The 26,901-nt window shown below is 38.9% G+C and overlaps 2 protein-coding genes across 6 annotated transcripts in view; one reads left to right on the forward strand and one right to left on the reverse strand.

Annotated features, from left to right (window-relative positions):
• Positions 1 to 16: 16 nt before the first annotated feature.
• Positions 17 to 22,397, forward strand: JKAMP (JNK1/MAPK8 associated membrane protein). Of its 4 annotated transcripts, none has more exons than XM_027554233.1 (8): positions 32 to 123; positions 1,461 to 1,574; positions 2,520 to 2,611; positions 3,154 to 3,308; positions 12,999 to 13,205; positions 15,466 to 15,647; positions 20,361 to 20,437; positions 21,392 to 22,069. In XM_027554233.1, the coding sequence occupies exons 2-8, from the start codon at positions 1,541 to 1,543 to the stop codon at positions 21,608 to 21,610; spliced, it is 966 nt and encodes a 321-aa protein (XP_027410034.1). In that variant the 5' UTR covers positions 32 to 123; positions 1,461 to 1,540; the 3' UTR covers positions 21,611 to 22,069. The 4 variants fall into 4 exon arrangements, with proteins under 4 accessions (XP_027410036.1, XP_027410037.1, XP_027410034.1 ...); XM_027554234.1 differs by having other exon boundaries at positions 2,538 to 2,611; XM_027554235.1 differs by lacking the exon at positions 1,461 to 1,574 and having other exon boundaries at positions 17 to 123; positions 21,392 to 22,397.
• CCDC175 (coiled-coil domain containing 175) overlaps positions 22,133 to 26,901 on the reverse strand; it is a 74,431-nt gene continuing 69,662 nt past the window's right edge. Inside the window, exons 20-21 of one of the 2 annotated variants that reach the window (XM_027554231.1) lie at positions 23,023 to 23,162; positions 22,133 to 22,243 (exon numbers count right to left, since the gene is read on the reverse strand). In XM_027554231.1, the coding sequence (XP_027410032.1) occupies positions 23,077 to 23,162 (86 nt within the window). In that variant the 3' untranslated portion in view covers positions 22,133 to 22,243; positions 23,023 to 23,076. The remainder of the gene's footprint in view (positions 22,244 to 23,022; positions 23,163 to 26,901) is intronic. The other variant, XM_027554230.1, reaches the window with a different exon arrangement.

Genomic DNA, 26,901 nt, shown 5'->3' on the forward strand with positions numbered 1-26,901 from the left:
AGCGGTCGCCCGGGTTACCAGGAGGCGGAGCCGTCCAGGGCGCTTTGGCCCGGATGTCCGGGCGCCGTGGCTTGGTCTGCTAATCTGCGAGTCTCTCCAAGGAAACCTACAAGCTGCTGATGGGTGAGTGGTCGCCAAGGTCCTGGGAAGCGTTTCTCTTAGTCCCTGCTTCTACCCTACGCTGCCAGCTCTGCGCTTGGCTCCAGCGGGTGGCCTCCGGATAGCGGCGAGTCCTTGTCCTTTGTTCCCACGCGTTTTTGGCCGGACCGAGGTGGGATGGGGATAGTCTCTGCCCCAGGCAAACCGAACTGGGGAACCGACTGCAAAGAGAAGGCCGGCTGCGTACGCGGGAAAGGCCAGGCCTTTGTTTATTCAAAATGTCACCTCAATTCCTTTTTTCAGTCCCTTTGTTTAATATTCCTGAGGGTTAACTTGACAATTTAAAGGGCAGGCGTTAAGTGCAGGAAAACAGTAAAGAAAGCAGAAATTAATGCTGCTTTTCTGTTGTGTCTTGCTTCAGCATCAAACGTAAGTTTTGGGGGCCGTTCCCAAAGGACCATGACGGTTGCAAAACAGTTAAAAATTCAGATCTCCTTTACTATAGGAAATAAAAGGGGAAAGTGAGCGGACAGTGGGAGCTAGGGTTGTTTGTTTGTTTTTTTTCCTTAGTGGACAGTAAGCTTTTGCTTATTGGAGAAGGAAATGGCAACCCACCCCAGTATTCTTGTCTGGGCAATCCCATGGACAGAGGATCCTGGCAGGTTACAGTCTTTGGGGTCGCAAAACAGTCGGAAACGACTGAGCGACTAAACAATAAGCTTTTGTTTTCAATTTATCATTGCTGATTTTCAGGTCTTTGGTTTTCTGAAGTTGTGGATTATTTACAGTCAGATGTATTTATTAAGCAGCTGTTAGATGCAAAATTGGTATAGAAGAAGTTTCCAATTTTTTAACTTCTGCGTTCTCAAAAAATCTGAAACAACTCGCTTTGGTCTATTAATTTTCGTCTATTAGTTTGTGATTACAGTTGATTTAAAAATAAGTGCTGAGCTTTCCTAGTGGTCCAGTGGTTAAGAATCTGCCAGCCAATTCAGGGCACAGGGGTTCAGTCCCTGGTCTGAGAATATCCTACATGCCCCAGAGCAACTAAGCCCCTGCACCACAACTACTGAGCCAGGGCTCTAGAGCCCAGTGCTTGGCAAGGAGAGGCGGCAACGAGGAAGAAGCTGGCGGCAAGCCAGAGAGCAGCAGCGAAGACCCAGGGCAGCCAAAAATAATAAATAAATATAAATACATAAATAATAAATGAAAAGAAGTGATTGCGATAGTGAAAAAAAATTTTAATGCCAAAGTAAAGAAGCCATGGGTTTTGTTTTTTTTTTTAAGTCAGAAATTTGACAAAGGTGAACATATTAAACTTGAGGCATTTTAGTCTGTGCTATTTCTATTTTTCTCAACAGCACAAGGAGAAAGAAGAGAGTCTACTCCAATTTGAAAGAAGAAAGTATTGTGGATCAGGCAGTCTCTAGATTGTGAATTCATGAAGAATTTGGGAAATGATTTTTCAGGAAAAGGTTAATTTCCCAAATTCACGTTTGACCAGGACTTATTCCACAGTAGGGTGTGGATTCTTTGAGGGTATGGCCTCTGTCGTGTTCCCCTGTGGATCCATCCGGGTCTCTCACCAGTGGAATCACTCTTAATGCATGTTTACTGAGTGAACATATCAGTGATTGAAGGGAATCAGATGTCACTGATGAAAAAAATTCCTTTGATGATAACTTTTCCCTGTAGGTGAGGTCAAAGGCAATCAGCCCTGAGTGTTTGGTTAAAAAGAGCTGCTTTGTATGTTGTCTAAGGCTTGAGATCAGAGGGTTGATTCTAAGGCAGTGCTTCCTAAGTACTGGTCAGAAGCCCATTGATAGCCTTGATGAAATTTTCACCTGTCCTCTACAAAAATGACCAAAGTTAGGATAACTTACTAGGCTTCTTATAAAGTGAATTTATTTACCTTAAAGTCCTTTTATTCTGAAATTGTGTCCTTTCTGCTTTTCTGGCATTAAAATGTGTTCTTCCATGAAGGGAGGTGATGATAATTTTCATGTGTTTTAAGGCATGACTTAATGTTCTTTCGGGGCAAAAATCCTCTATTAATCCTCTAGTTTCAAAAAAAAAAAAAAAAAAGGGGGAAATTCAAAAGTCTAGACCATCCAGTCAGGGTGAGTGACTGGCTGGAGCCATTGGAGACATTCCAGGCTGGGCTTTGAGTCCTGGGCAGAGTCTGCCTGGCTGTAGACCTTGATCTTAAGGAACAGCATTAGCAACAAGGTTCCATGTAACCTTCAGTAGTGTCACAGTGTAAAAGGAGAACTAAATACAGGCATCAAGACTTCTGTCTAATACATATTTTTTTCCTTGAAACTGTGTTGAGATAATTTCTGCCAACTGTTTCAGCTGTTATTACCTAATTTTTTATAATCACAAAAGATGTTACTATACTGGCATTTGTTTTTAAAAAGCTGTCGATATTCAACCAGCATGCCTTGGACTTTATTGTGGGAAGACCCTGTTATTTAAAAATGGCTCAACTGAAATATATGGAGAATGTGGGGTAAGTCTTAACTTTGTATGTTATTTCATTTGTAAAATCTGTTTGCTTCTGAAATATTGGGACATGTAGAATAACTTTTTTCTTCAGTGTATTTCAACCTAAAAAAGAATATGGAGGCATTGATAAAATTCTCATTTGTGTTGTCATATTGTCTATAATACATCTTTGTGACAGTCACAGTTACTAAGTATTTTTTAATGGATAATTTAATAATTTCTAATTACTTTTTATTAATATAGAAAAGTGACTTGGACAAAAATTTAACATTACAACTCCAGAGCATTACTCTGCAGTTTTTATATGGTGTTAATGACTAGATTTTCATGTAACTTAGTCAACTATTTTTAGTAAATATTATGCAGGTATAACAAATACAATTTAAACTTTTAAAATTTTATTTATGTTTTCTCTTTTATCTTTAAAAGACGCACATGTAAACAGATGTTTACACTGAAATGTGACATCTTAGTGAACAATTTTGGGAGGGTGTTAATGTTCTAAAATAATATCTGTACATAAAATACTGTTCTTATATATTGTAGGTGTGTCCAAGAGGGCAGAGAACAAATGCACAGAAATACTGTCAGCCTTGCACAGAGTCTCCAGAACTTTATGATTGGCTCTATCTTGGCTTTATGGCTATGCTTCCTCTTGTTTTACATTGGTTCTTCATTGAATGGTACTCAGGGAAAAAGAGGTTAGCACTGTTCTCTAAATGTATCTGAATGCACTGATGTTGGAATAGTTGTCATTTAGAAGACCTTATCAAGTAATTATACCTCTGTTATTTTACAAGTGGCAGGCTTGTTTTTCTTTTATCTTCTGATTACTTTTGACTGTGGCCAGAAAACTGCTAGAGCATGCCTCAGTAAATATTAAGGGAAATGTCCTTTGTTTTACTCTGAGTGAAGCTGGAGGAATATTTTATTTAATTTTTATTTCTTAATTATCTTTATTGGTTTTTTGCAAAGAATTGGCTGTGATTACAAACTGTTTATTGTTCTAAAACAAAAATCTTTGCAGTTTAATACTGTAGTTTAAGTGTTATGGCTGCAACCTAATTATGAAAACTTATAGTAAAATCCACAAAAACTTACTGAGCATTGTGTTTGATGTTTAGAAGATCAGAAGAAGAGATACAAAAATAATTGATGTGGTTGATAGCCCTAATCTTATAGAGAAGACAAATACATACACAACTCCTTATAATACATACCAGTCTTGAAAGTATAGAATCAAAAAGTGTATAAAAGCTTTATAAACTAAATGGTCTGGAGTCACAGAGAATGGAAGAGATGAAATCGTGCCTGGTGTCACCTGAAACACATCAAAAAAGGAACATTTCAGGCAGAGGCAACAGTGTGAACACTGGCATAGAAGTATGAAACATGTGATCTCTTATGGGTGGGAAAGGGAGTAGTTGGGTGTTCAAAGTGTGGATAGCACATGAGAGAAAGGTAATAAAAAAGGAGGGTGAGAACGGGGCCGAGGCCAGAACGTGAAAGTCCTTGGTAATGATGTGAACCTTACTGCACTGGGAGTGAGGAACCAAATTCTACCGTAGTACATTTCAGCCATCCTGACTGTTGGTTCCTCTTAACGTCTCAGCATCTTTCCTGCTTTAGGTCCTGTCCCTTTCCCCAAACTCTTCTCTGCCTGAAATACTCTCTTCTCCCTGCACCTTTTGACCTAGCAGCTTTTCCCCCTTGCAATCTCAGTTTAAATCACGCCTCCTTAGAGAAGCCTTCACTGGCCCAATCTAAAGTAGGCCTGGCCTCATTATTTTTCTTTTTTAAAAGCACTGTTATTTTGTTGTTGTTGCTTTGTGTTTAGCACTCAACACAATTTGCAGTTATGTTTGCCTCCTCATTTCATGTTCTCTCCCACCCCTGATTATAGGCTCCATGAGGGCAGTGGTCGTCGCCATTGTTATCTATGGACTCTCCAGAGACCAGCATAGTTGCTGGCACATGATAGATACTAGGTACTTGCCAATGAATGATTTATTGGTGAAGGTTTTTGTCTGGAAAAAGAGTATCTTGGGTATATGTTTTAAGAAGACAACTTCTGTGGAGGGCAGATTAGAGGTGAGACATACTAGAAAGCTGTTGTCCAAAAAGTAGCGATGGCTGGACTCCAGTGATAGGAATGGAAGCAGAGAGGATGGTCAGATGGAAGTAGAATCAGTACTTTTCTGGACCTACCAGATAAGTCCACATTGATTATTTACATTGGAAAAGCATTCATTATTTTTCAGAAAAGAAGCCATTAAATTTTTTTTAAAGCAGCTCTCATCCTACTTTGAGTTTCTGTTGTAGAATGATGAGAGATGAGGCTGAGAAAAGAAATGTGATTAACAGAGCTCAAGTTAAATAATTGCTCATTTGGAACTTTATAGCTTGGAATGGAGAAGAGGTGGGGTTAATGAATGTACCTCACCAAATACATTTGAACTAAAACATCAGATATGGTTTGAGAGAATGTTAGAGCAGAAGGTAGAACTTTGGCTTGGGGATAAAGCCGAGATATGATCAGTGCTTAGACAGGAAAGGAGGTGGGCTTAAAAAGGAGTTTGCATATCTATGTTTTACCTAAGAAGTTGGTAGCAAGAAATACAAGGGCCATCTCTTATGTTTTCCTGAGACATTGTACTTAGAATCAAGGAAGCAGGGGCCTACCTGTCTTAGGTTAGACTCATGTTTCTCAAATTTTTTCATTCTTTCCTCCGTAAAGAGCTTTTTAAGATACTTTTTCCCCCTAATTTCACCTCAGTTCAGTTCAGTCACTCAGTCGTGTCCGACTCTTTGCAACCCCATGAGTCACAGCACGCCAGGCCTCCCTGTCCATCACCAACTCTCAGAGTTCATCCAAACTCACGTGCATTGAGTTGGTGATGCCATCCAGGCATCTCATCCCCTGTTGTTCCCTTCTCCTCCTGCCCCCAATCTCTCCCAGCATCAGGGTCTTTTCCAATGAGTCAACTACCCCATGAAATTTTAGTATCACAGATATACTGTTTATTGATTTATATAGTGTATGTATGTATGTGTTTTATATATCAGAAGTGTAATATTATTTTATACTCAAGGGTCAATTCTTATCTCCTTGGGAGTCCTAGTGTCCACTGAGATGCATAGTTCAGTTCAGTCGCTCAGTTGTGTCTGATTCTTTTGCGACCCCATGGATTGCAGCACGCCAGGCTTCCCTGTCCATCACCAACTCCCGCAGCTTGCTCAAACTCATGTCCATTGAGTTGGTGATACCATCCAACCATCTCATCATCTGTCATCCACTTCTTCTGCCTTCAGTCTTTCCCAGCATCAGGGTCTTTTCCAGTGAGTCCATTCTTTGCATCAGGTGGCCAAAGTATTGGAGCTCAGCTTCAGCATCAGTCCTTCCAATGAATATTCAGGACTGATTTCCTTTAGGGTTGACTGGTTTGATCTCCTTCTGTCCAAGGAACTCTGAAGAGTCTTTTCCAGCACCACAGTTCAAAAACATAGGCTAGACACTAATCAAAACTTCCCTTTCTGGCCTGTTTGCTTTTCCCAGAGTTTAGTGTTAAATTTGTTTTTCTTTAAGGCCAGGGCAGAGATAGGCAGAAAATGCATATTTTTTTGTAATGAAGCCAGAAGTTGTGCTTCTTTTGTAATTTGTTTTCCACATGTATCCATGCAACAGTCTTTAGGGATGTTTGCAGTGTGCCAGGCGCTGTACTAGGCTGTGGGATTCAGAACTGACTAGTGTGGATGCTCACAGCCCAGTGGATGAGGTAAGCAAACCGTCACAGAGTTTGTGAGGGTCTCGGGTAGAGGCATGTGCATAGTTTTAAGGCTATCTTAGAGAGGGAATAGGGTGATGTCACAGGAGAAAAAACTGATTTTAAACTAAACTTTGAAAAATGAGTCATTTTTGAGAGAAATTGAAGGGAGAGTTTATCCGCAGGAAAAACGTGCAAAAATCTAGAGCCAAGAGAGAGCACAGTATAACCAAGAAATGAGAGCTGAGGGTGCTTTGAGAAATAGGGACTGAATAAGACCAAGATATAAAGAGATCTGGGGCTGGGAGAGTCTTAGGAAATATTCCTAGGACCTGGGATAACCCCAGATCTGATCTTAAAGGATACACCATTTGCCAGGTGGGTGACATGTGTTTTGAGGTGGAGCATGGTGCATGCCCATGAGTGAAGCAGTGAGGAAACAAGCAGCTTTGTAAGGCCGGGTAGTATGGGAGATAAGGCTGGCAGGAAGTATTTTTCCTGAAAGGCAGATGGGACTCACCAAAGAAGATTAATAAGGGGAGTTTTAGAAGCAGATTCCATTTTGTAAAAGATTACATAGTTGACTGAAGATGGATTGAAAGAGAGTATGATGAGTAGAAGATATTAAGAAGAGATGGCAAGAATACACAGAAGAACTGTACAAAAAAGATCTTCATGACCCAGATAATCACGATGGTGTGATCACTGACCTAGAGCCAGACATCCTGGAATGTGAAAGCAAGTGGGCCTTAGAAAGCATCACTACGAACAAAGCTAGTGGAGGTGATGGAATTCCCGTTGAGCTACTTCAAATCCTGAAAGATGATGCTGTGAAAGTGCTGCACTCAATATGCCAACAAATTTGGAAAACTCAGCAGTGGCCACAGGACTGGAATAGGTCAGTTTTCATTCCAATCCCAAAGAAAGGCAATGCCAAAGAATGCTCAAACTACTGCACAACTGCACTCATCTCACATGCTAGTAAAGTAATGCTCAAGATTCTCCAAGCCAGGCTTCAGCAATACGTGAACCATGAACTTCCTGATGTTCAAGCTGGTTTTAGAAAAGGCAGAGGAACCAGAGATCAAATTGCCAACATCTGCTGGATCATGGAAAAAGCAAGAGAGTTCCAGAAAAACATCTATTTCTGCTTTGTTGACTATGCCAACGCCTTTGACTGTGTGGTTCACAATAAACTGTGGAAAATTCTTCAAGAAATGGGAATACCAGACCACCTGATCTGCCTCTTGAGAAATCTATGCAAGTCAGGAAGCAACAGTTAGAACTGGACATGGAACAACAGACTGGTTCCAAATAGGAAAAGGAGTTCGTCAAGGCTGTATATTGTCACCCTGTTTATTTAACTTATATGCAGAGTACATCATGAGAAACGCTGGACTGGAAGAAAAACAAGCTGGAATCAAGATTGCTGGGAGAAATATCAATAACCTCAGAAATGCAGATGACACAACCCTTATGGCAGAAAGTGAAGATGAACTCAAAAGCCTCTTGATGAAAGTGAAAGAGGAGAGTGAAAAAGTTGGCTTAAAGCTCAACATTCAGAAAACGAAGATCATGGCATCCAGTCCCATCACTTCATGGGAAATAGATGGGGAAACAGTGGAAACAGTGTCAGACTTTATTTTTCTGGTCTCCAAAATCACTGCAGATGGTGACTGCAGCCATGAAATTACAAGACACTTACTCCTTGGAAGCAAAGTTATGACCAACCTAGATAGCATATTCAAAAGCAGAGACATTACTTTGCCAACAAAGGTTCATCTAGTCAAGGCTATGGTTTTTCCTGTGGTCATGTATGGCTGTGAGAGTTGGACTGTGAAGAAGGCTGAGTGCCAAAGAATTGATGCTTTTGAACTGTGGTGTTGGAGAAGACTCTTGAGAGTCCCTTGGACTGCAAAGAGATCCAACCAGTCCATTCTGAAGGAGATCAGCCCTGGGATTTCTTTGGGAGGAATGATGCTAAAGCTGAAACTCCAGTACTTTGGCCACCTCATGCAAAGAGTTGACTCATTGAAAAAGACTCTGATGCTGGGAGGGATTGGGGGCAGGAGGAGAAGGGGATGACAGAGGATGAGATGGCTGGATGGCATCACTGACTCTATGGACGTGAGTCTGAGTGAACTCCGGGAGTTGGTGATGGACAGGGAGGCCTGGTGTGCTGCGATTCATGGGGTCGCAAAGAGTCGGACACGACTGAGCGACTGATCTTATCTGATCTGATGATGAGTAGAAAGCCAGTAAGAACGTTACTAAAGTCATGTCAAGAATTAATAAGGTTCGGATTTTGCCTCCAAAAATATGAATTCTATAAAGAAGCAAAAGATTGGGTTCTATAATATGAAAGTGTACACATTTATTTACGTACTTGGTCTTCATCTGTGTAAAACGGCTTAGGAGTTCTGCTTCCAACACCTTGGGCTCATTAGGAGCTTTGGTGATCTTCCTGCGTGGAATACCTAAAGTCTGGAAGAGACATGCTATGGAAGACACTGCTGGTCTCACAGGAGTGGGGTGGGGTGGGGTGGATCTTTGAGAACTCTTCTCTTTCAGAAAATAAGCAAACCCACCCTGAGCTGGAGCCACAGCACGCAGTAGGGTTGGGTTGCCTAAGGCTAATTGCCAACAGTAGCTGGGTAGTCCGTCCTTTCTGTTCCACATGATGTTGAGTTGGGATGCACTCATCTCGAGGCTGGACTCGGCTGTGGTGTGCAAAGTGAGTAACTCGTGGTAGAATATGTGCTGGCTGTCAGCTGTCAGCACATGGGCGCTGCTCACCAGCAGCTCTTTTATCTTTGGTGTTCTGAAGCTTAAGTATTATGTGTATTGGTGTGAATTTCTTTTTATTTATTTATTCTGCTTGGAATGTGTTTTGATTCCTAGGAAAAATTCTGTGAACTTGCTTTTCATTATTTCAGTTGAGTCCAGTCAAACCACAGAATCAGTTCAGTTCAGTTCAGTCGCTCAGTCATGTCCAACTCTTTGCGACTCCATGAATTGCAGCACACCAGGCCTCCCTGTCCATCACCAACTCCCGGAGTTCACTCAGACTCACGTCCATCGAGTCAGTGATGCCATCCAGCCATCTCATCCTCTGTCATCCCCTTCTCCTCCTGCCCCCAATCCCTCCCAGCATCAGAGTCTTTTCCAATGAGTCAACTCTTCACATGAGGTGGCCAAAGTACTGGAGTTTCAGCTTTAGCATCATTCCTTCCAAAGAAATCCCAGGGCTGATCTCCTTCAGAATGGACTGGTTGGATCTCCTTGCAGTCCAAGGGACTCTCAAGAGTCTTCTCCAAACCACAGTTCAAAAGCATCAATTCTTCGGCGCTCAGCCTTCTTCACAGTCCAACTCTCACATCCATACATGACCACAGGAAAAACCATAGCCTTGATTAGACGGACCTTTGTTGGCAAAGTAATGTCTCTGCTTTTGAATATGCTATCTAGGTTGGTCATAACTTTCCTTTCAAGGAGTGTCTTTTAATTTCATGGCTGCAGTCACCATCTGCAGTGATTTTGGAGCCCCCAAAAATAAAGTCTGACAGTGTTTCCACTGTTTCCCCATCTATTTCCCATGAAGTGATGGGACCAGATCTTCGTTTTCTGAATGTTGAGCTTTAAGCCAACTTTTTCACTCTCCACTTTCACTGTCATCAAGAGGCTTTTTAGTTCCTCTTCACTTTCTTCCATAAGGGTGGTGACATCTGCATATCTGAGGCTATTGATATTTCTCCCAGCAATCTTGATTCCAGCTTGTGTTTCTTCCAGTCCAGCGTTTCTCATGATGTACTCTGCATATAAGTTAAATAAGCAGGGAGACAATATAGAGCCTTGACGTACCCCTTTTCCAATTTGGAACCAGTCTGTTCCATGTCCAGTTCTAACTGTTGCTTCCTGACCTGCATACAGATTTCTCAAGAGGCAGATCAGGTGTTCTGGTATTCCCATCTCTTGAAGAATTTTCCCACAGTTTATTGTGATCCACACAGTCAAAGGCTTTGGCATAGTCAATAAAGCATAAGTAGATGTTTTTCTGGAACTCTCTTGCTTTTTCCATGATCCAGCAGATGTTGGCAATTTGATCTCTGGTTCCTCTGCCTTTTCTAAAACCAGCTTGAACATCAGGAAGTTCACAGTTCACGTATTGCTGAAGCCTGGCTTGGAGAATCTTGAGCATTACTTTACTAGCATGTGAGATGAGTGCAATTGTGCAGTAGTTTGAGCATTCTTTGGCATTGCCTTTCTTTGGGATTGGAATGAAAACTGACCTTTTCCAGTCCTGTGGCCACTGCTGAGTTTTCCAAATTTGTTGGCATATTGAGTGCAGCACTTTCACAGCATCATCTTTCAGGATTTGTAATAGCTCAACGGGAATTCCATCACCTCCACTAGCTTTGTTCGTAGTGATGCTTTCTAAGGCCCACTTGCTTTCACATTCCAGGATGTCTGGCTCTAGGTCAGTGATCACACCATCGTGATTATCTGGGTCATGTGTACAGTTCTTCTGTGTATTCTTTCCACCTCTTCTTAATATCTTCTGCTTCTGTTAGGTCCAAACCATTTCTGTCCTTTATCGAGCCCATCTTTGCATGAAATGTACCCTTGGTATCTCTAATTTTCTTGAAGAGATCTCTAGTCTTTCCCATTCTGCTGTTTTCCTCTATTTCTTTGCATTGATCGCTGAGGAAGGCTTTCTTATCTCTTCTTGCTATTCTTTGGAATTCTGCATTCAGATGCTTATATCTTTCCTTTTCTCCTTTGCTTTTTGCTTCTCTTCTTTTCACAGCTATTTGTAAGGCCTCCCCAGACAACCATTTTGCTTCTTTGCATTTATTTTCCATGAGGATGTTCTTGATCCCTGTCTCCTGTACAACGTCATGAACCTCATTCCGTAGTTCATCAGGCACTCTATCTATCAGATATAGGCCCTTAAATCTATTTCTCACTTCCACTGTGTAATCATAAGGGATTTGATTTAGGTCATACCTGAATGATCTAGTGGTTTTCCCTACTTTCTTCAATTTAAGCCATTAAGTTTTAGGGTAGTTTGCTATGCAGTGGTAGATAACTGAAACATTGTTCAAGGAGAAAACTCAAAAGCATCTATAGACTAGATATTATAAATGATGAGAGTTTAAGAGGCTGGCTATAAGTATACAAAATCAGTTCCTTCCTTATATTTCATTTATAGAATCACAGTTCTGTGAGGTAGCCAAGACCAAGGTAGCTAAGCTACACTGGATTTATATAGTAGAACTTGACAAGCTAGTTCTATATTTATATTGAAGTTCAAAGGCCCAAGAGTGACCAAAACCACTGAAAAAGTAGAAGAATATATGTAATATCAGGAAATTACTATCGTTCTGTTGTCTCAGGGATAGATAAGTGAACCCCAGGAATGAAACGGAGAACCTAAAAGCAGACTGGTTATATAGGGAACTTCTTATGGCAGGGGTGGCATGGCAGCTTAATGAGGGGAAAAGAGTTAACTCTTCAATAAAATGCTGCTCCTGGACAGTTGGATATTCAAATGGGAAAAGCTAAAGTTACATTCTAACTTAAACACAGAAATCTCTTATAAGTTAAAATATTAACTTATACACAGAAATCTCTTCTAAATGTATGAAAGATTGAAACATGAAAAGCAAAACCTTAAAACTTTTAGAAGAAAATACAAGATAATATTTTTCTTAGAGTGAGAATCTGTTAACCAGAAATTTAAAATTTGATAAAGCCAACTATATTAAAATTCAGAACATTTGTTCATAAAAAGACATCACAAAGAAAAATGACAATTCAACCCATAAACTGATAGGAAGACATTTGTAACACACTTAACTAACAAAGCAGGATAGACAAATAATAGAAAGATCACAAGTAGAATATTATAAAGCAATGAACATGACTGAACTTCAGCTATAAGCAGGGCTATAAATGAATCTTAGAAATGTAATTCTGTCTGAGTGGAAAAAAAAATCTGAGAAAGGTTATATCTCTTTATCGTGTTGAAAAATAAGCAAAACTAAATAGTGATTTTGAAGTATAAATACAGATGGAATAAAAACTTCAGCAAAACTGATTAAGGCAATTTAATATAATGGTTATTTCTAGGGGAGAGACAGGAATATGGAATGGGAAGGAACAGGTAGATATAAGTTAATGTTCTAGTTATTGGGTTAGGTGATGAGCTTACAATGTTTATTATATTTTTAATTAATGTATATTACATATAATCTTTTATGTACTTTTAATGTTTAAAATAATTTAAAATGATGCATAGATAACTTAAGACATTTTTAATAGTTTGGAGAGATATTGAATATAAAAGTAGATCCAATTTCTGCTCTTCTACACATTTAGACAATATAGGCACATTGTTATCTGGGATAAGTATTTATCCCTTTTTAGTAAACAAGGTTAAATTCTTCCCATGTAGTTTTTGTATGTTCTTTGCTTTTCTTACCTATGTAGAAGATTTTTTTGTTTCAGGATTGATCAGTTACAACTTCTTTTTAGAATCCGTGTTTTGAAGCGTAAAGAGGTTTTATTAAAAGCCAGTTACACGCTGAGAATTCTCTGGTGATTGTCCTTCCTTTGTTTTCTCAGTTCCAGTGCCCTTTTCCAGCACATTACTGCGTTGTTCGAATGCACTGTGGCAGCTCTTGTCACCTTACTTGTGAGCGAGCCAGTTGGTGTGCTTCATATCCGTTCCTGTCGAGTACTGATGCTTTCCGATTGGTACACCATGCTTTACAACCCAAGTCCAGACTACGTGACCACAGTGCACTGCACTCATGAAGCTGTCTACCCATTGTAAGTATTTATTAAGATCATTTTTTTAAAAATCGTGATTGTAGATTTCATTCATTTCAGCAGATTGAGCCTTGTGAAATGGCTCCTAGGCACTAGGGAAGATAAACATATATTATTTTCTTTTCTAAAGTGATAGTCTGATAAGAGGAAATAGAAGTACATCTTAGTATAATAGAAGTGAAAGTATTTTAGTGTTGATGTTGAAGTATCTAAGGAATTCTAAAATAAACTATATGTTTCTCAAAAAGGGTTATAAGGAAAACCTTTTTGATACACAACAGAGAAGCAATATCTGACTTATAGGAAATAATATGGGCTGTGGACTTTGAATCCCAAGCCTGTTAGCTGTTAATTTGAACATGTTAAGAACCGATGTTGAAGTATCTAAGGAATTCTAAAATAAACTATATGTTTCTCAAAAAGGGTTATAAGGAAAACCTTTTTGATACACAACAGAGAAGCAATATCTGACTTATAGGAAATAATATGGGCTGTGGACTTTGAATCCCAAGCCTGTTAGCTGTTAATTTGAACATGTTAAGAACCTCTTGTAACCTCGACCTTCCCGTTGGTAAAAATGGGAAGAACAATACCTTGTAAGGTGACCGTGAGGATTAAATAAGTGCGCCTTACATATAGGAGGCACTTCCAAGTAGCTGGCATTATTATTAGAGTACTTGGGTTAGTGTTCTTTCTCCCCACCCCCCCAAATACATGTAACTTTCACCAGAATGGTTTTTTTTTTAAATATCAAATTAATCAGATTTTGTATAATACTATCTCAGACTACATTTTTAGAATTTCTGTGAATTGTTGGTGTTCATTTTGATGTGTTTTTCTCAGTAAAGGTACAATAGAAGAGTCTGGTATTTATATTCTCATAATTATAGACATTTACCATTATGTAATATGCTGAACAAAGCAGACCTTTTTGTGCAAATCTTAGTAGTACTAAGTGTCCAAAAAATGCACGTATGTAAAAAGATAATTTTCAAAAAATGAGATCTAAAAATAAGATCCAGATATAGAGATATGAGAACCTTTTCTAACTGCCTGCCTACCTTTTAAGTCCTATAAATTATTTATTCCTTATATATATAAAATTATATATAGAGACAGATAAATAATTTATACATATAAACTGATTAAAATAATAGACTTTTTGGAGCTCTTAAGGAATAGACAGATTTTACTTTGTTTTGATATTGATAGGAGGAGGCCTAACAAGAGGAAAAAACTCATCCTCCAAGAGGTCAGGCTTGAAATAATGCAGTACGGTACAGGGCTGGGCCTGATAGCATCATGAGAGCGCAGGGGTCCTCGGTCACTGAGCTGTGTGAACAGGCATGGGGTCAGTAATTTGGGACAACTCTTGTGCTTCCCTCGACTTTCCTCTGCACAGGAGAGGGTTTGAGTGTAAGTTAGTAAAAATAATTTTAAATCCTCATGAAAAGAAAGTTAGAAATATATGTACAGAAATTCCATTATTCAACATAAAGAGCTAGAAACTATAATCTGCTAATAGAGTATCTTTTTACAACTTTTTTTGTGATTTTTAAAAATTACATTATAGGACATTAGGAAAACAGAAAAAGCATAGCCCAGATAAAAAAATCTATAATTCCATTTCCTTAAGATGATCACTGCTAAAAATGTCTTCTTCCATTTCTTAAGATGATCACTGCTAAAAATGCAACTGACCAGTTGCATTTCTGTATGTATGTATGTATTTTTTTAAGAGTGTTAAAGTTATATTATTCACATGCCATTTATAATCTGTTGTCATTTAATGTATGAGGCACAGTTTTGTTGTTAACGTTTCTTTCATAATTGGATTTTTAATGTCTGCATAGTAGTCCAGCATAAATATATTCTAAAATTTAACCACTTTCCTATTGTTGAATATTTTCTTCCTGGGTTTTCTTTATCATGTGATTCAGTAAAAATGCTTGTTCATTGGGCTTTTGTGTATATCTGATTGTTTCCCTTTGATTAATTTCTACAAGTAAACTTTCTGGATTAAAGATATAAACATTTTATGATTTTTGATACACATTTCCAAACTGCCTACCAGAAGGGAACCAGCATGCTCTTTACAGCAATATATGAGAGTCTTCCTGGCCAACCCTTTACCAATCTGAATATTTGACTGGTAGACTTTTTAAACCTTTTTCAGGATCTTTGATTTTAAAATGATCAGTGATTAAAGGACATTTTAAAACATATTTGTGATGTAACAATTTTCTATTTTATTTCCCAGATACACCATTGTATTTATCTATTATGCATTCTGCTTGGTATTAATGATGCTGCTCCGACCTCTTCTGGTAAAAAAGATTGCCTGTGGGTTAGGGAAGTCGGATCGATTTAAAAGTATTTATGCTGCACTTTACTTCTTCCCAATTTTAACCGTGCTTCAGGCAGTTGGTGGAGGCCTTTTATGTAAGTTTGATGGGTAACATCAATGAAATATATTTATTATATGTGATAAACAATATTTTCTCTGAGTATAATATTGGACCTTGTTCTTCAAAGTAGTTTTGTTTTCATCCTTGAAAATAAGCCATACTATATGTTTTTGCTAAAACACATCATCATTCTTCATCAAAACTAACTTGTTTAGAAGATACTTTGTATTTGATGCTCACAGCCTCATAGGAAGGTTTTTAAAATCTGAGTGTAAATGACACAAAAACTGGTTTTTACATATTACAGATGGAAATAACTCTTGATATCATATGATGTTTACCATCAAGTTAGGTCTTAGTTTTCTAAGTTTCTTTTTTATCAAAAAACTTTTAGAAACAGTAAAAAAATCATCAGTATATTTTTTTATTTTAATGCATCCATTCATTCATGTATTCAGCAACCATTTAGACTGATCTGTGACTCAAAAGAAGAATGAAAGTTGGTGTTAAAGAGCTCACGCGCTACTAGGAAATCTATACTAAGTAGCTGAGAACATAGAGTGGTGCTTTTTGAACGTGTGACATTAAACATTGCAAGGAGGTTGGATACCATCTGTGTATGGAGCTTGCCAGGGTGCAGAGGACAAGCTTCTGACCGGAAGGAACTGGGCAAGATGACATCACTGTGCAAGTACTGTAGCTTAGTAATGCATTTGGTTCAAAGTGAGGGTGGAGCTGAGAGGAAGGCCAAGGGGAGAGGAAACTGGAGGCTAGTTAGGGGTCTTTAACCCTCATATTCTGATTTGACAGATATATTGTTTCCTTTGGCCTGCATGGTGTTTGAAAACCTATAATTTTATTCTCCTAACTGACCTGTGTAAGCATTTGAAGTTGCTCTTCTTGGGACCTGCTCTTAAAAGGATTTCGGAGAAAGAGTGACATGACTAGATTTGCATTGAAGAAAGATAACTTGGTAGCAGTGTGGAAGGTGGATTGGCTGGGAAGAGACCCTGGGGCATCAGTTAAGAGATCACTGCCAGAAACCAAACCTGTCTGTGTGACCTAGCAGAGAAACACCAGGAGTGAAGAACAATTTCAAAGACAGAGTTAACTAAGCTGGGAAACTAATACAGCGGTTGAGGGATTGGGAGGAGAATACAATAAAGGAAATACCTAACTTAGTAACTAGTGATTGCATGAATCATGAATGTTAGAAGAAGCAAATAGGTTGGTATTCATGGAATATCCAAAAGAGCACAGGTAGTTATTTATACTGGACAAACCTGGGAGAGCTGACTAGCTGTAAAGATGTAAGAATTGTCAGCCCTCAGATCCCTGTGTCCTGGACAGCAGCTGCTTCTACTGTAGAGAACTTCTTGGTTGTGAAATGGGGGAGAGAGGAAAGTCGTGGAAAGCAGGGACAGGTTGGGAAGTTAACCTAAGGAGACTGCCAGATAGCGTTGCTTCCTATGTTGTAGCTGCCTATATTGAAAAATGCCTTTGCCCACACTGAATGTCTTTAGATAATTTTGTTAACAAGCCTTCACTCAGAGCACATTCATCAAGGGAGGGTCAAGGAGTTATTGTTTATGTGTACTAACTATAAAATTATGCAGTCTGCTGAGATCATTCCTAGAGGGTATCATAACAACTCAGTTTTATGATGTTGAAAGAGAGATAATTTTTGGTCTGTAGGGGTGTCCTAGTTCCGGCTGCTATAAAAGAATACCATAGACTGGGTGGCTTACAAACAACAGTGACTGACTTCTTGCAGTTCTGGAGACTGAGGTCCAAGAACAAGGCACCAGCAGATTTGGAGTCTAATGAGGACTTGTCTCTTGGTTCATCAGTGGCTGTCTTCTTTCAGAGTCCTCACATGGCAGAAAAGGGGAGTTCGCTGAGGTCTTTTTTATAAGAGCACTGATCCCATTCTTGAGAGCTTCACCCACATGACCCAATCATCCCAAAGGCCCTCTACCTACTTACACCATCACGTTGAGGCTTAGGATTTCAACATAAGAATTTGGGGGGACACAGACATTTAGTCCATGACAAGAGAATATAGCAAGCTTGAGCAAAGTAGAGCAGCAAGAGGCTTCTGGTAGCTCAGGATACCAGGGTCCAGGGAAAGAGACACTGGGAGTAATTAGGAAGATGTCAGTGACAAACTTACTTGTTTGGAAGTATTATTGAAGCCCATTTTGAAGTGTGATCTGCCTCTGAACCACCTGCAGAACTAAAATGCAGATTTTTAGGCACTATCCTCAGACCTAGTTGCTTAAAATCTTATATTGTCTTTGACCCTAGAATAAGAACAATTCTAAATCCTACTTTGAGCCCAGAACCTCCCTCTGCTCCCCAAAGTTTGGGCCATGCTGGAAATTCCCTCTTTATCCTTTTTACTACTAGGTCTTAAATTTGTATCATTAGTAACATTGTTTAGCTATTTATAAGTTAATTGGGATTTTTTTGAATGGTTGGTTAGGACCTAACCTGTTCAGGCAGTAAAAGGTTCTAAATGTCAAACAAGTCATTCATTTATTTAGTAAGTTGGAATCAGGCTTGTATAGATATTTCAGTTTCTGACAGTGTTCCAAATGGGTTCTACTGCATTACAGAGAAATGAGTAGTTTTATTAGTTTGGTACAAAAGTAACTGCAGTTTTGGACCATGAATTTTAAATCATTATAACTAGGCTCAGGTACATCTTTATTAATCAAAATAGGAACTATTACATTCAACATATTTTTTCCAAGAAGAAATAGGTTTGTTTATTTCTGTAGCATAAAAATCCATGCTCCAAGACTCAAGGAACTCTTGGAAAGCATTTTCTGCCTCCTGGTTGTGTAAGCATTTTCTCTGCAAAAAGTTCTCGAGATGCTTGAAGTGGTAGGTGGTTGGTGAGAGGTCAGGTGAATATGCTGGATGAGGCAAAACTTTTGTAGCCCAATTCATTAAACTTCTGAAGCACTGTTTGTCAGACCTGTGGTCAGGCATTGGCACGAAGAACGGGACCCTTTATATTGACCAATGCTGGCTGCAGGCTTGCAGTTTTCGGTGCATCTCATCAATTTGCTGAGCATGCTTCTCAGATGGAATGGTTTCACCAGGATTCAGAAAGCTGTAATGAATCAGATGGGCAGCAGACCACCAAACAGTGACCATGACCTTTTTTTGGTGCAAGTTTGGCTTTGGGACGTGCTTTGGAGCTGCTTCTCGGTCCAGCCACTGAGCTGATTGTCGCAGGTTGTTGTATAAAATCCACTTTTCGTTGCATGTCACAGTCTGATTGAGAAATTGTTGTTGGGTAGAATAAGAGAAGACAACACTTCAAAATGATTTTTTTGATTTGCAGTCAGCCCAAGAGGCACCCACTTATCAAGCTTTTTCACCTTTCCAGTTTGTTTCAAATGTGAAACAACCATAGAATGGTTGACACTGAGCTCTTAGGCAACTTCTCATGCAGTTGTAAGAGGATCAGCTTTGATGATGGCTCTCAATTGTTGTCACCTTCCGATGGCTGGCCACTATGCTCCTCCTCCTCAAGACTCTCGTCTCCTTTGCAAACCTTGAACTGACCACTGCACTGCACGTTTGTTAGCAGTTCCTGGGCCAGATGCATTGTTGATGTTGCGAGTTGTCTCCGCTGCTTTATGACCCATTTTGAACTCAAATAAGAAAATCGCTTGAATTTGCTTTTTGTCTGACATCATTTCCATAAACTAAAATAAATACAAAATACACAGCAAGTAATAAGTCATTAGCAAGAAAAAGTGAGAAATGCACATTAAATGATGTATAACATAACTACGTTTATTTAAGAAGGTATTCTAATATCAAACAGCAAAGTTCAACAATGCAAAACTGCAATTACTTTTGCACCAACCTAACTAACTGAAGTTAATTGTTTTAAAATAATTGCATAAAAATAATTCAAGATTTTTTTCAATTTGTCTATTTGTTTTAGTGAGCTGTATATGTTTAAAACATTTTAAAAGTGGCATTTTAAAGTAAAAAATTTATTTAAAGTATTATTTTACTGTACTATATTTGAAGTAGAAATGTCTAGAAGTTTGTCATTAAGAGCACTGAATGATCCATTTAGTCTTTGAGGCTTATTGACATATCACCTTTTAATTAAAGTGGAATTACCCTTATATAATAGCCTGTCTCAACTAAAGTTCCCCAATCTGGACCACAAAACATCAAAAATTGAGTGATTAGTTTCCCAATTCTCCCAAGTTTGATACATAGCTAGTATGCATAGGAGAGAGGTTAATTTTTTACATCAGTGGAAGCCTTAAGGCAGGAGTCTTCAAAGGTAGGCCAAGGATAGTTTTACATCTTTTAAGTGTTGGGGGGGGGGGATCAAAAGAGTAGTAGTATTTCTTGACATGTGACAATTAGATAAAATTTGAATTTTATTGTCTGAATAAGTTATATGTCATAACTTAGAAACTTATAAAGTTAATTGTACTGAACACAGACACATGTATTCGTTACGTATGACCTGGCTGCTTTCCCACTGTGGAGTTAGGTGACTGACACAGAGACTGGATGACCCACAAAGCCACTATCTGGCCCTTTACAGAAGCTTGTGGACCCCTGTCTTAGAGCATTAGGGCTTCCATCTCATAGGATTGGTTGAGAAGGTTTTTGTCTAGGAAAAGAATTATACTGTTTGAATTTTTTGATGGTTTATTCAGAAATTTTAATTTTCAGCATAATACCAATGTTTGTCTTTCAGACTATGCCTTCCCATACATTATATTAGTATTATCTTTGGTTACTCTGGCTGTGTACATGTCGGCTTCTGAAATAGAGGTAGGATGTCTTTTTTCTTTTGTTAAAGAGTTTTTTGTTTTTTTTTTTTAAAATAGATTTGACTATTGAATAGACAGTAGCATATATGATACAATATGTTACAGCTGATTGCTTTAGTAATCCTTGGCTAAACAGGGTCACTCAGTAGCTTTTGGCTCATCAGTTTGTAAAAAGTTGTATCCTAGACTGTATTTGCTTGGGAAATTAATCAGGCTTAACTTTCCACCATGTTAGAGAAAAAAATCATTTCACATCATTTATCCACATAGAAAATATTTGATTATTGAAATGTTGAACCTTATTAACAGTATTTTAAGGGAAACATAAATTCTTTATTTTACATAGAACCAAGCTGATGAGCCATTTAATGAGAGAAAGTTAACTAGCAAGTTGCAAATTGTATTTTAGTGTGTTTATTAGCACATTTAGATATTACTTTTAATTTGGTCCTTCCAATATCTGTATATTATAGAGTGATATTAAAGGTTAAAGGGAAATCAGAGTAGTCACCTGTCATTTCTGCTCCCTTCTAAGTATCCAGGCAGCTGACTCTAGGAATGCTGGAAATTGGGTGTATATACCGCCTGCTTCCCATCTGTAGACTCAGATGCTGTGGATCAGGGCAGGAAGAAGGCACGAAATTTGGAGTTCCCTTCCAGTTCAGACTTTTCAGAAGCAGCCGTAGTGTTTCCAGGGTCGAATGGGGGTGTAGACCAGAACCTAGTAATGTGGGCTCCTGTCTCGTCGTGGCCACTGGCGTGCTGAACATAGGAGGCCTGAGTTTCCTCATCTGTAAACTATAGTAGCAAGACTGGGTGATTTCCTGTGTCCCTATGATTCTGAGGTTATGATTGTATGTGAAAATAATATGTTTCAAATTAAAACTAATAAATTATCTAGTTGATTCAGCCCAATAATCTGTATCTGTCTCCTTTCTTTTACAAAATTTTATAGAACTGCTATGATCTTCTGGTCAGAAAGAAAAGACTTATTGTTCTCTTCAGCCACTGGCTACTCCATGCCTATGGGATCATCTCCATTTCCAGAGTGGATAAACTCGAGCAAGATTTACCGCTTTTGGCATTGGTACCCACACCAGCCCTTTTTTACTTGTTCACTGCAAAATTTACCGAGCCTTCACGGATACTCTCTGAAGGAGCCAATGGACACTGAATGTAAAATGCCAAAAAAACCTAAGAAGTGTTCTTAATTTTAAAAAAAAGTAAAATAAAAAATGTATTAGTACTCTTCTGTCATACAAGGGAATATGATTGTCAGTACATCTGATGTTTTGGGGAGTTTGTTGTTTGTTTTCTTTTTTCAGTTCAACAGAATTTATGGTTTCAAGGAAAATGCAAAACACCATGATTCTCCATTATGTATATAACACACTGCACACTTACAGCACTCCGTTATATTCCACTGGAGGCCTATTAGGAAGCACTTACCTCTTGAACAATTTAGCTGTTCTTTAGAGCAAAATCATGTTTCTGTGTACCTAGCAATGTGTGATGTTCCTATTTTTATTAAGAAAATCTATTGAGTATAATCTGAAGTCCTTAACATCGGCATAATTGTGCATGCCTATTATGTTTCACTTTGTTTTTCAAATATACTGAATTATAAAGTCAAGCGTATTTGTGGGGTCGGATAACAAAAACAACATACTTTATTTCTATGTTTGCTATCTATTTATTTTCACCAATACAGTATTTTGATCTATTACAAAAATAGAGCATAATTTATATAACAGGTCTTTTGTTTTTAGGTAATTTGCTTGAAGATATCCTCAGGTTATTCCTATTCCTATAAAGAAAAACAATAATAAAAAGCTTAATTACAAAAAAAATCTCAAATGTCTGGCATTTAATTGTGTTTGCCACACTAGTTGTGGAAATAATTCAAAGTGTTAAGTAGTTAATGTCTCTTTCCTAAATGAATAAACATGAATATTTACATACTTGGTCATTTTTGAAGAGTATACCTCATTTCTCTCATTTTTGAAGGATAAACACACATACCGTATTTTATAAATCTCAAGACATAATTTTTGTCACATTATGACATCTCAGTTGATGGCTTCTTAGGTTTAACAAAATCCAGAGGAGTGTATACAGTACGTAGTTTTCCTGCGCTAAGTCGCTTCAGTCGTGTCCCCCTTGGTGTAACCCTATGGACTACACCCCGCCAGGCTCCTCTGTCCATGGGATTCTCCAGGCAAGAATACTGGAGTGAGCTTCATTTCCTTCTCCAGGGGATCTTCCCAACCCAAGGATGGAATCCATGTCTCAGTCTACTGCACTGGCAGGCAGGTTCTTTACCACTAGCGCCACCTAGGAAGCCAGTGGTTTTCCTGTGGTTGGTAATGTGTGCTGTGATTTTTATGCTCTAAAGCCTTCAGGAGACTCATGGTTGCAACCATGGAAGCAAAATAAGATTTTTGCACTTAATAATCTGACCTAGTTTATCCGTTTATATTATTTAGAAGATTATTTCCTGATTCTCCTCCTTGGTGAGAGTTGTTAAATCTCAAACTTTTAAGACTCCCATTGACAGTTGTAAAATATGAAAGAACGTGCACTCACTTTTTCTGTAGTTTTGTACCTTTTGAATTCACGGCAGTTGTATCCAGTATTTTGTTAGCTTTTCTTCGTTGATGTTTTTTTCATAGTACATTTTACTGCTGGGAAGCGGATTACTTTAACAGGACTCTCTTTCTTCTTTTCTATAGGAATAAATCAAATGTTAAAATTCTATGTGTATCTTACATAAGTTTAGGTAGTTACAACTTTAAATTGCCCCAAGAATCCTCAATTGGACAATTGTATAATGAGCAGAGAGTGGGGTGTGGAGGGGTGGGCATGCTGCTGGGGGATCATGCAACTGATTACCAGGGCTATCTTTTTGTCTCACTACATTTGGAGTCATTTAAATAATTATCTTCCCCTCCAATGTCCTCTTCTAGCAGAAAAATGTGCATGCAAAAGGAGAAATCATGCAAGTAATACAAGTCCTCAAATGCAAAGGATTTCAGAAATACTTAATACATACTTGCATTTTTAATTTGCTTCCTTATGAACAAGATGGGATAATTTATAGTAGCTATGGTTGCCCAGGTTAATTTGTTATAAGTCATTGAAAATACACAGTTTTGTCTTAGATCTCGCTGCTGCAGTGTATGGTAGTTACTTTGCTCATCACCGGACAGGTAATTTAAAAGCTAAAATTTTCTTAATTTAGGTCAGTTGATAAATTTAACAATTACACTGTTAATATATTTGTCTAAAACCGATGGTTTTCCATACTTGGCTACACAGTGGAGCCAGCTAGAGAGAATTCTAAAATTACTCGTGGGTCTCACCCCCCAGACTCGTGGAGAATTGGTCTGGCTGAGCAGAGGAAATTTTAAACTTCCCCTGCTGCTGCTGCTGCTAAGTCGCTTCAGTCGTGTCCGACTGTGCGACCCCATAGACGGCAGCCCACCAGGCTCCCCTGTCCCTGGGATTCTCCAGGCAAGAACACTGGAGTGGGTTGCCATTTCCTTCTCCAATGCATGAAAGGGAAAAGTGAAAGTGAAGTCGTGTAGTCACGTCCGACTCTTCTCGACCCCATGGACTGCAGCCTACCAGGCTCCTCCATCCACGGGATTTTCCAGGCAAGAGTACTGGAGTGGGGTGCCATTGCCTTCTCCAAAACTTCCCCTAGGTGACGCTACTGTTTGAAAACTAAGATCTAAACTCTTCTTAGCTCAGATCTTAATTTTTCCAAGAGAGCTTTAGAAAATTTCTGAATTACATTTTTAAGTATTTCTTACTGAAAATTTGATTCTGCTTCAATAACCAGGTTTGTTTCCAGAACTAAGAGATCAAAACATAGATAATTATATCAAGTCCTTTTGGTCACAATCACAAAAAGCTAACAGAAAGCATAAATTTTTTTATCTAAAAATATCTCTTGGCCTAAAAAAGTCTTCTGTAGAGCACATATCAAGTTGATTAGTACACAGATTGTTTATCTGTTATCTAAATTATACTGTATGGTATAATAGGGGTTTTTTTGAATTTTAAAACAAAATTATTTTTAATACTTCTTTAAAAGTAATCTTTGCAGGTTAATTAGGTTTGCTAAACACCAAAAATTTATTTAATTTATAAGAAAGACTATTAAAGCAAAAAGTAATGATTTTAATTTTCAGGATGAAGTCTGGCATTTCACATTCTGCCAAGCCTATCCCTCATGCTTGCCAACCAGGACCTCCCGAAGATCTCCACTCAGCCACATCATTACTGTTCCCTGGCCAGTCTACATCTACTGCTCCTTCAGGAAGACATCCCATGTACTCTCAACACCCCAAAGAACAGACGTGTCTCTTTACCCTCCATTGCTACTGACTTGGAAGAATCCACTGTAGTCTAATCATCTCTTCACTTGTCTGTTTCTCACAATGTATATGCTTTGAGGTTCAGGGACCGAGTCGTGTTCAATTTAGTAACTAGCCACATGCTCTAGTGGGTTTCCCAGGTGGCTCAGTGGTAAAAGAATCTGCCTGCCAACACAGGAGACGGGTTCCATCCCTGGGTTGGGAAGATCTTCTGGAGGAGGGCATGGCAACCCACTCCAGTATTCTTGCCTGGAGAATCCCATGGACAGAGGACAGGCTACAGTCCATAGGGTCTCAAAGAGTGGGACATAACTGAATGACTAAGCTCACAGGCATGGTCTAATGCCGGGCTCAAAGGTATTCAGTATGCTAATACAGCTAGTGCTGTGACTGTAGGAGCACACCAGACCCGGCAGGGCTGCAGTGATACACTGTGTCCAGAAGAGGGTGCAGGAGAGGGCTGTTAAGCTGGAAGAGATCAAGGGCTTCTCTAGAAGTCCACCCGTGACAGAAGCCATTCGATACGAAATATCCAAGAGCTGGTAGCTCAGAGTAATTCAAGGGGCCTATTATCTCCTCAGAAGGTAAGAAGACTTCAGAAATATTAGTGCCTAATTTGTGTCTGAGGCATCATTTATTACTACTCCTGTTGCATTGTTTAGTCACTAAGCTGTGTCCAACTCTTTCAGACCCCATGGACTGTAGCCTGCCAGGCTCCTCTGTGCATGGGATTTCCCAGGCAAGAATACTGAAGTGGCTTGCCATTTCCTTCTCCAGATCTTCCTTACCTAGGGATTAAACCTGTGTCTCCTGCATTGCAGGCGGATTCTTTTTACCTCTGAGCTACTTGGAGCAACTAAAGAATGGAGGTTAAATAATGTGTTAAGAAGCAGAGTTGAAATTTGATCCCAGGTCCACCTTCCTCCAAAGCCCACGTGGTACCAGTCCTCCAGGAGCAGAAACAAGTGGAGATGGAGAATCCAGAGATCCTCCTTTACAGCTCATCGCCATTTCCAGTTCTCTAGAGACCTCTCTCCCAATTCCTTAACCAGGTCAAGTCTCTCTCCCTCTCAGGTTCTCTCATGGTTCTCATGCCCCACCTGTAAAATCCATATGACATGAGACTTTACACACATTTGCTTAATACATTCTTGGTTCTCCCACTGTGTCAGGAGTTGGCAAACTGCAGGCACAATTCTGCTAATGATGGCAGACCTGAGTAGATGCTACAGAGACCTCATGCGTGACAAAGCTAAAAAAATACTATGGCCCTTTAATATTTGCAGACTTTTGTGCTAGATTATGAGTTCTATTTGGTGGGGATTATATCTGTTTTCATTGACCACTATAACCCTAGAGCCTAACATGGTACTTGGCACAAAATAGGCTTCAGTAAAAAAAAAAAAAAAAGTAAACTTCTGGAATTCAGTTTAGAGTTAATAGTGAAATGTGGATGCAACCCTAAAAACAGGAGGAATTTCAAGTATCAGTATGCCCAATTAGAAACATTTCAGTGGCTGCAAACAGTACTGGCTTTTTACATTGAAATTCCTCCATTCAAAAATCTATTGACTGAAAATATATTCAGTAGAAATATATGTTTTTTTCTTATAAAATTTAGTGATATTCTTTTCATTTCCAACCACAAAAGGAGAACATTTAAATTTTTCCAGAATAGGCATCATATAACAGAGCTTGTTCATCACTGAATGGCCTAGAACAAAGAAATCATCGCATCCCTTATTCTCTATTTGTCTCAGTGGATATGATCCTTAGGGTTTGCCATGTTGCCAAGAAAGTGCACCCACTCCATGAGTGATCAAAGGAAAAGGTACCTTACAGAGTTTGGCAAACATCTACTGTTTATCTACTGTTCGCCTAAACAGTAAATACTTTAGGTGGGGTGAGTCATGGGGTCCCTGTCACAGTGTCTGTCATTGTAGCACAAGTGCAGCCAAATGTAATGTGTGAACGTATGAGCATGGCTGGGATTGAATAAAACTTTATCTCTGCATATAGAAATTTGAATTTCATATAATTTTCTAGTTGGTCGTGGTGTTCAGTCATTCAGTCATGTCTGACT

Source organism: Bos indicus x Bos taurus, chromosome 10, assembly GCF_003369695.1.
Source record: "Bos indicus x Bos taurus breed Angus x Brahman F1 hybrid chromosome 10, Bos_hybrid_MaternalHap_v2.0, whole genome shotgun sequence".
Classification (NCBI taxonomy): Eukaryota; Metazoa; Chordata; class Mammalia; order Artiodactyla; family Bovidae; genus Bos; species Bos indicus x Bos taurus.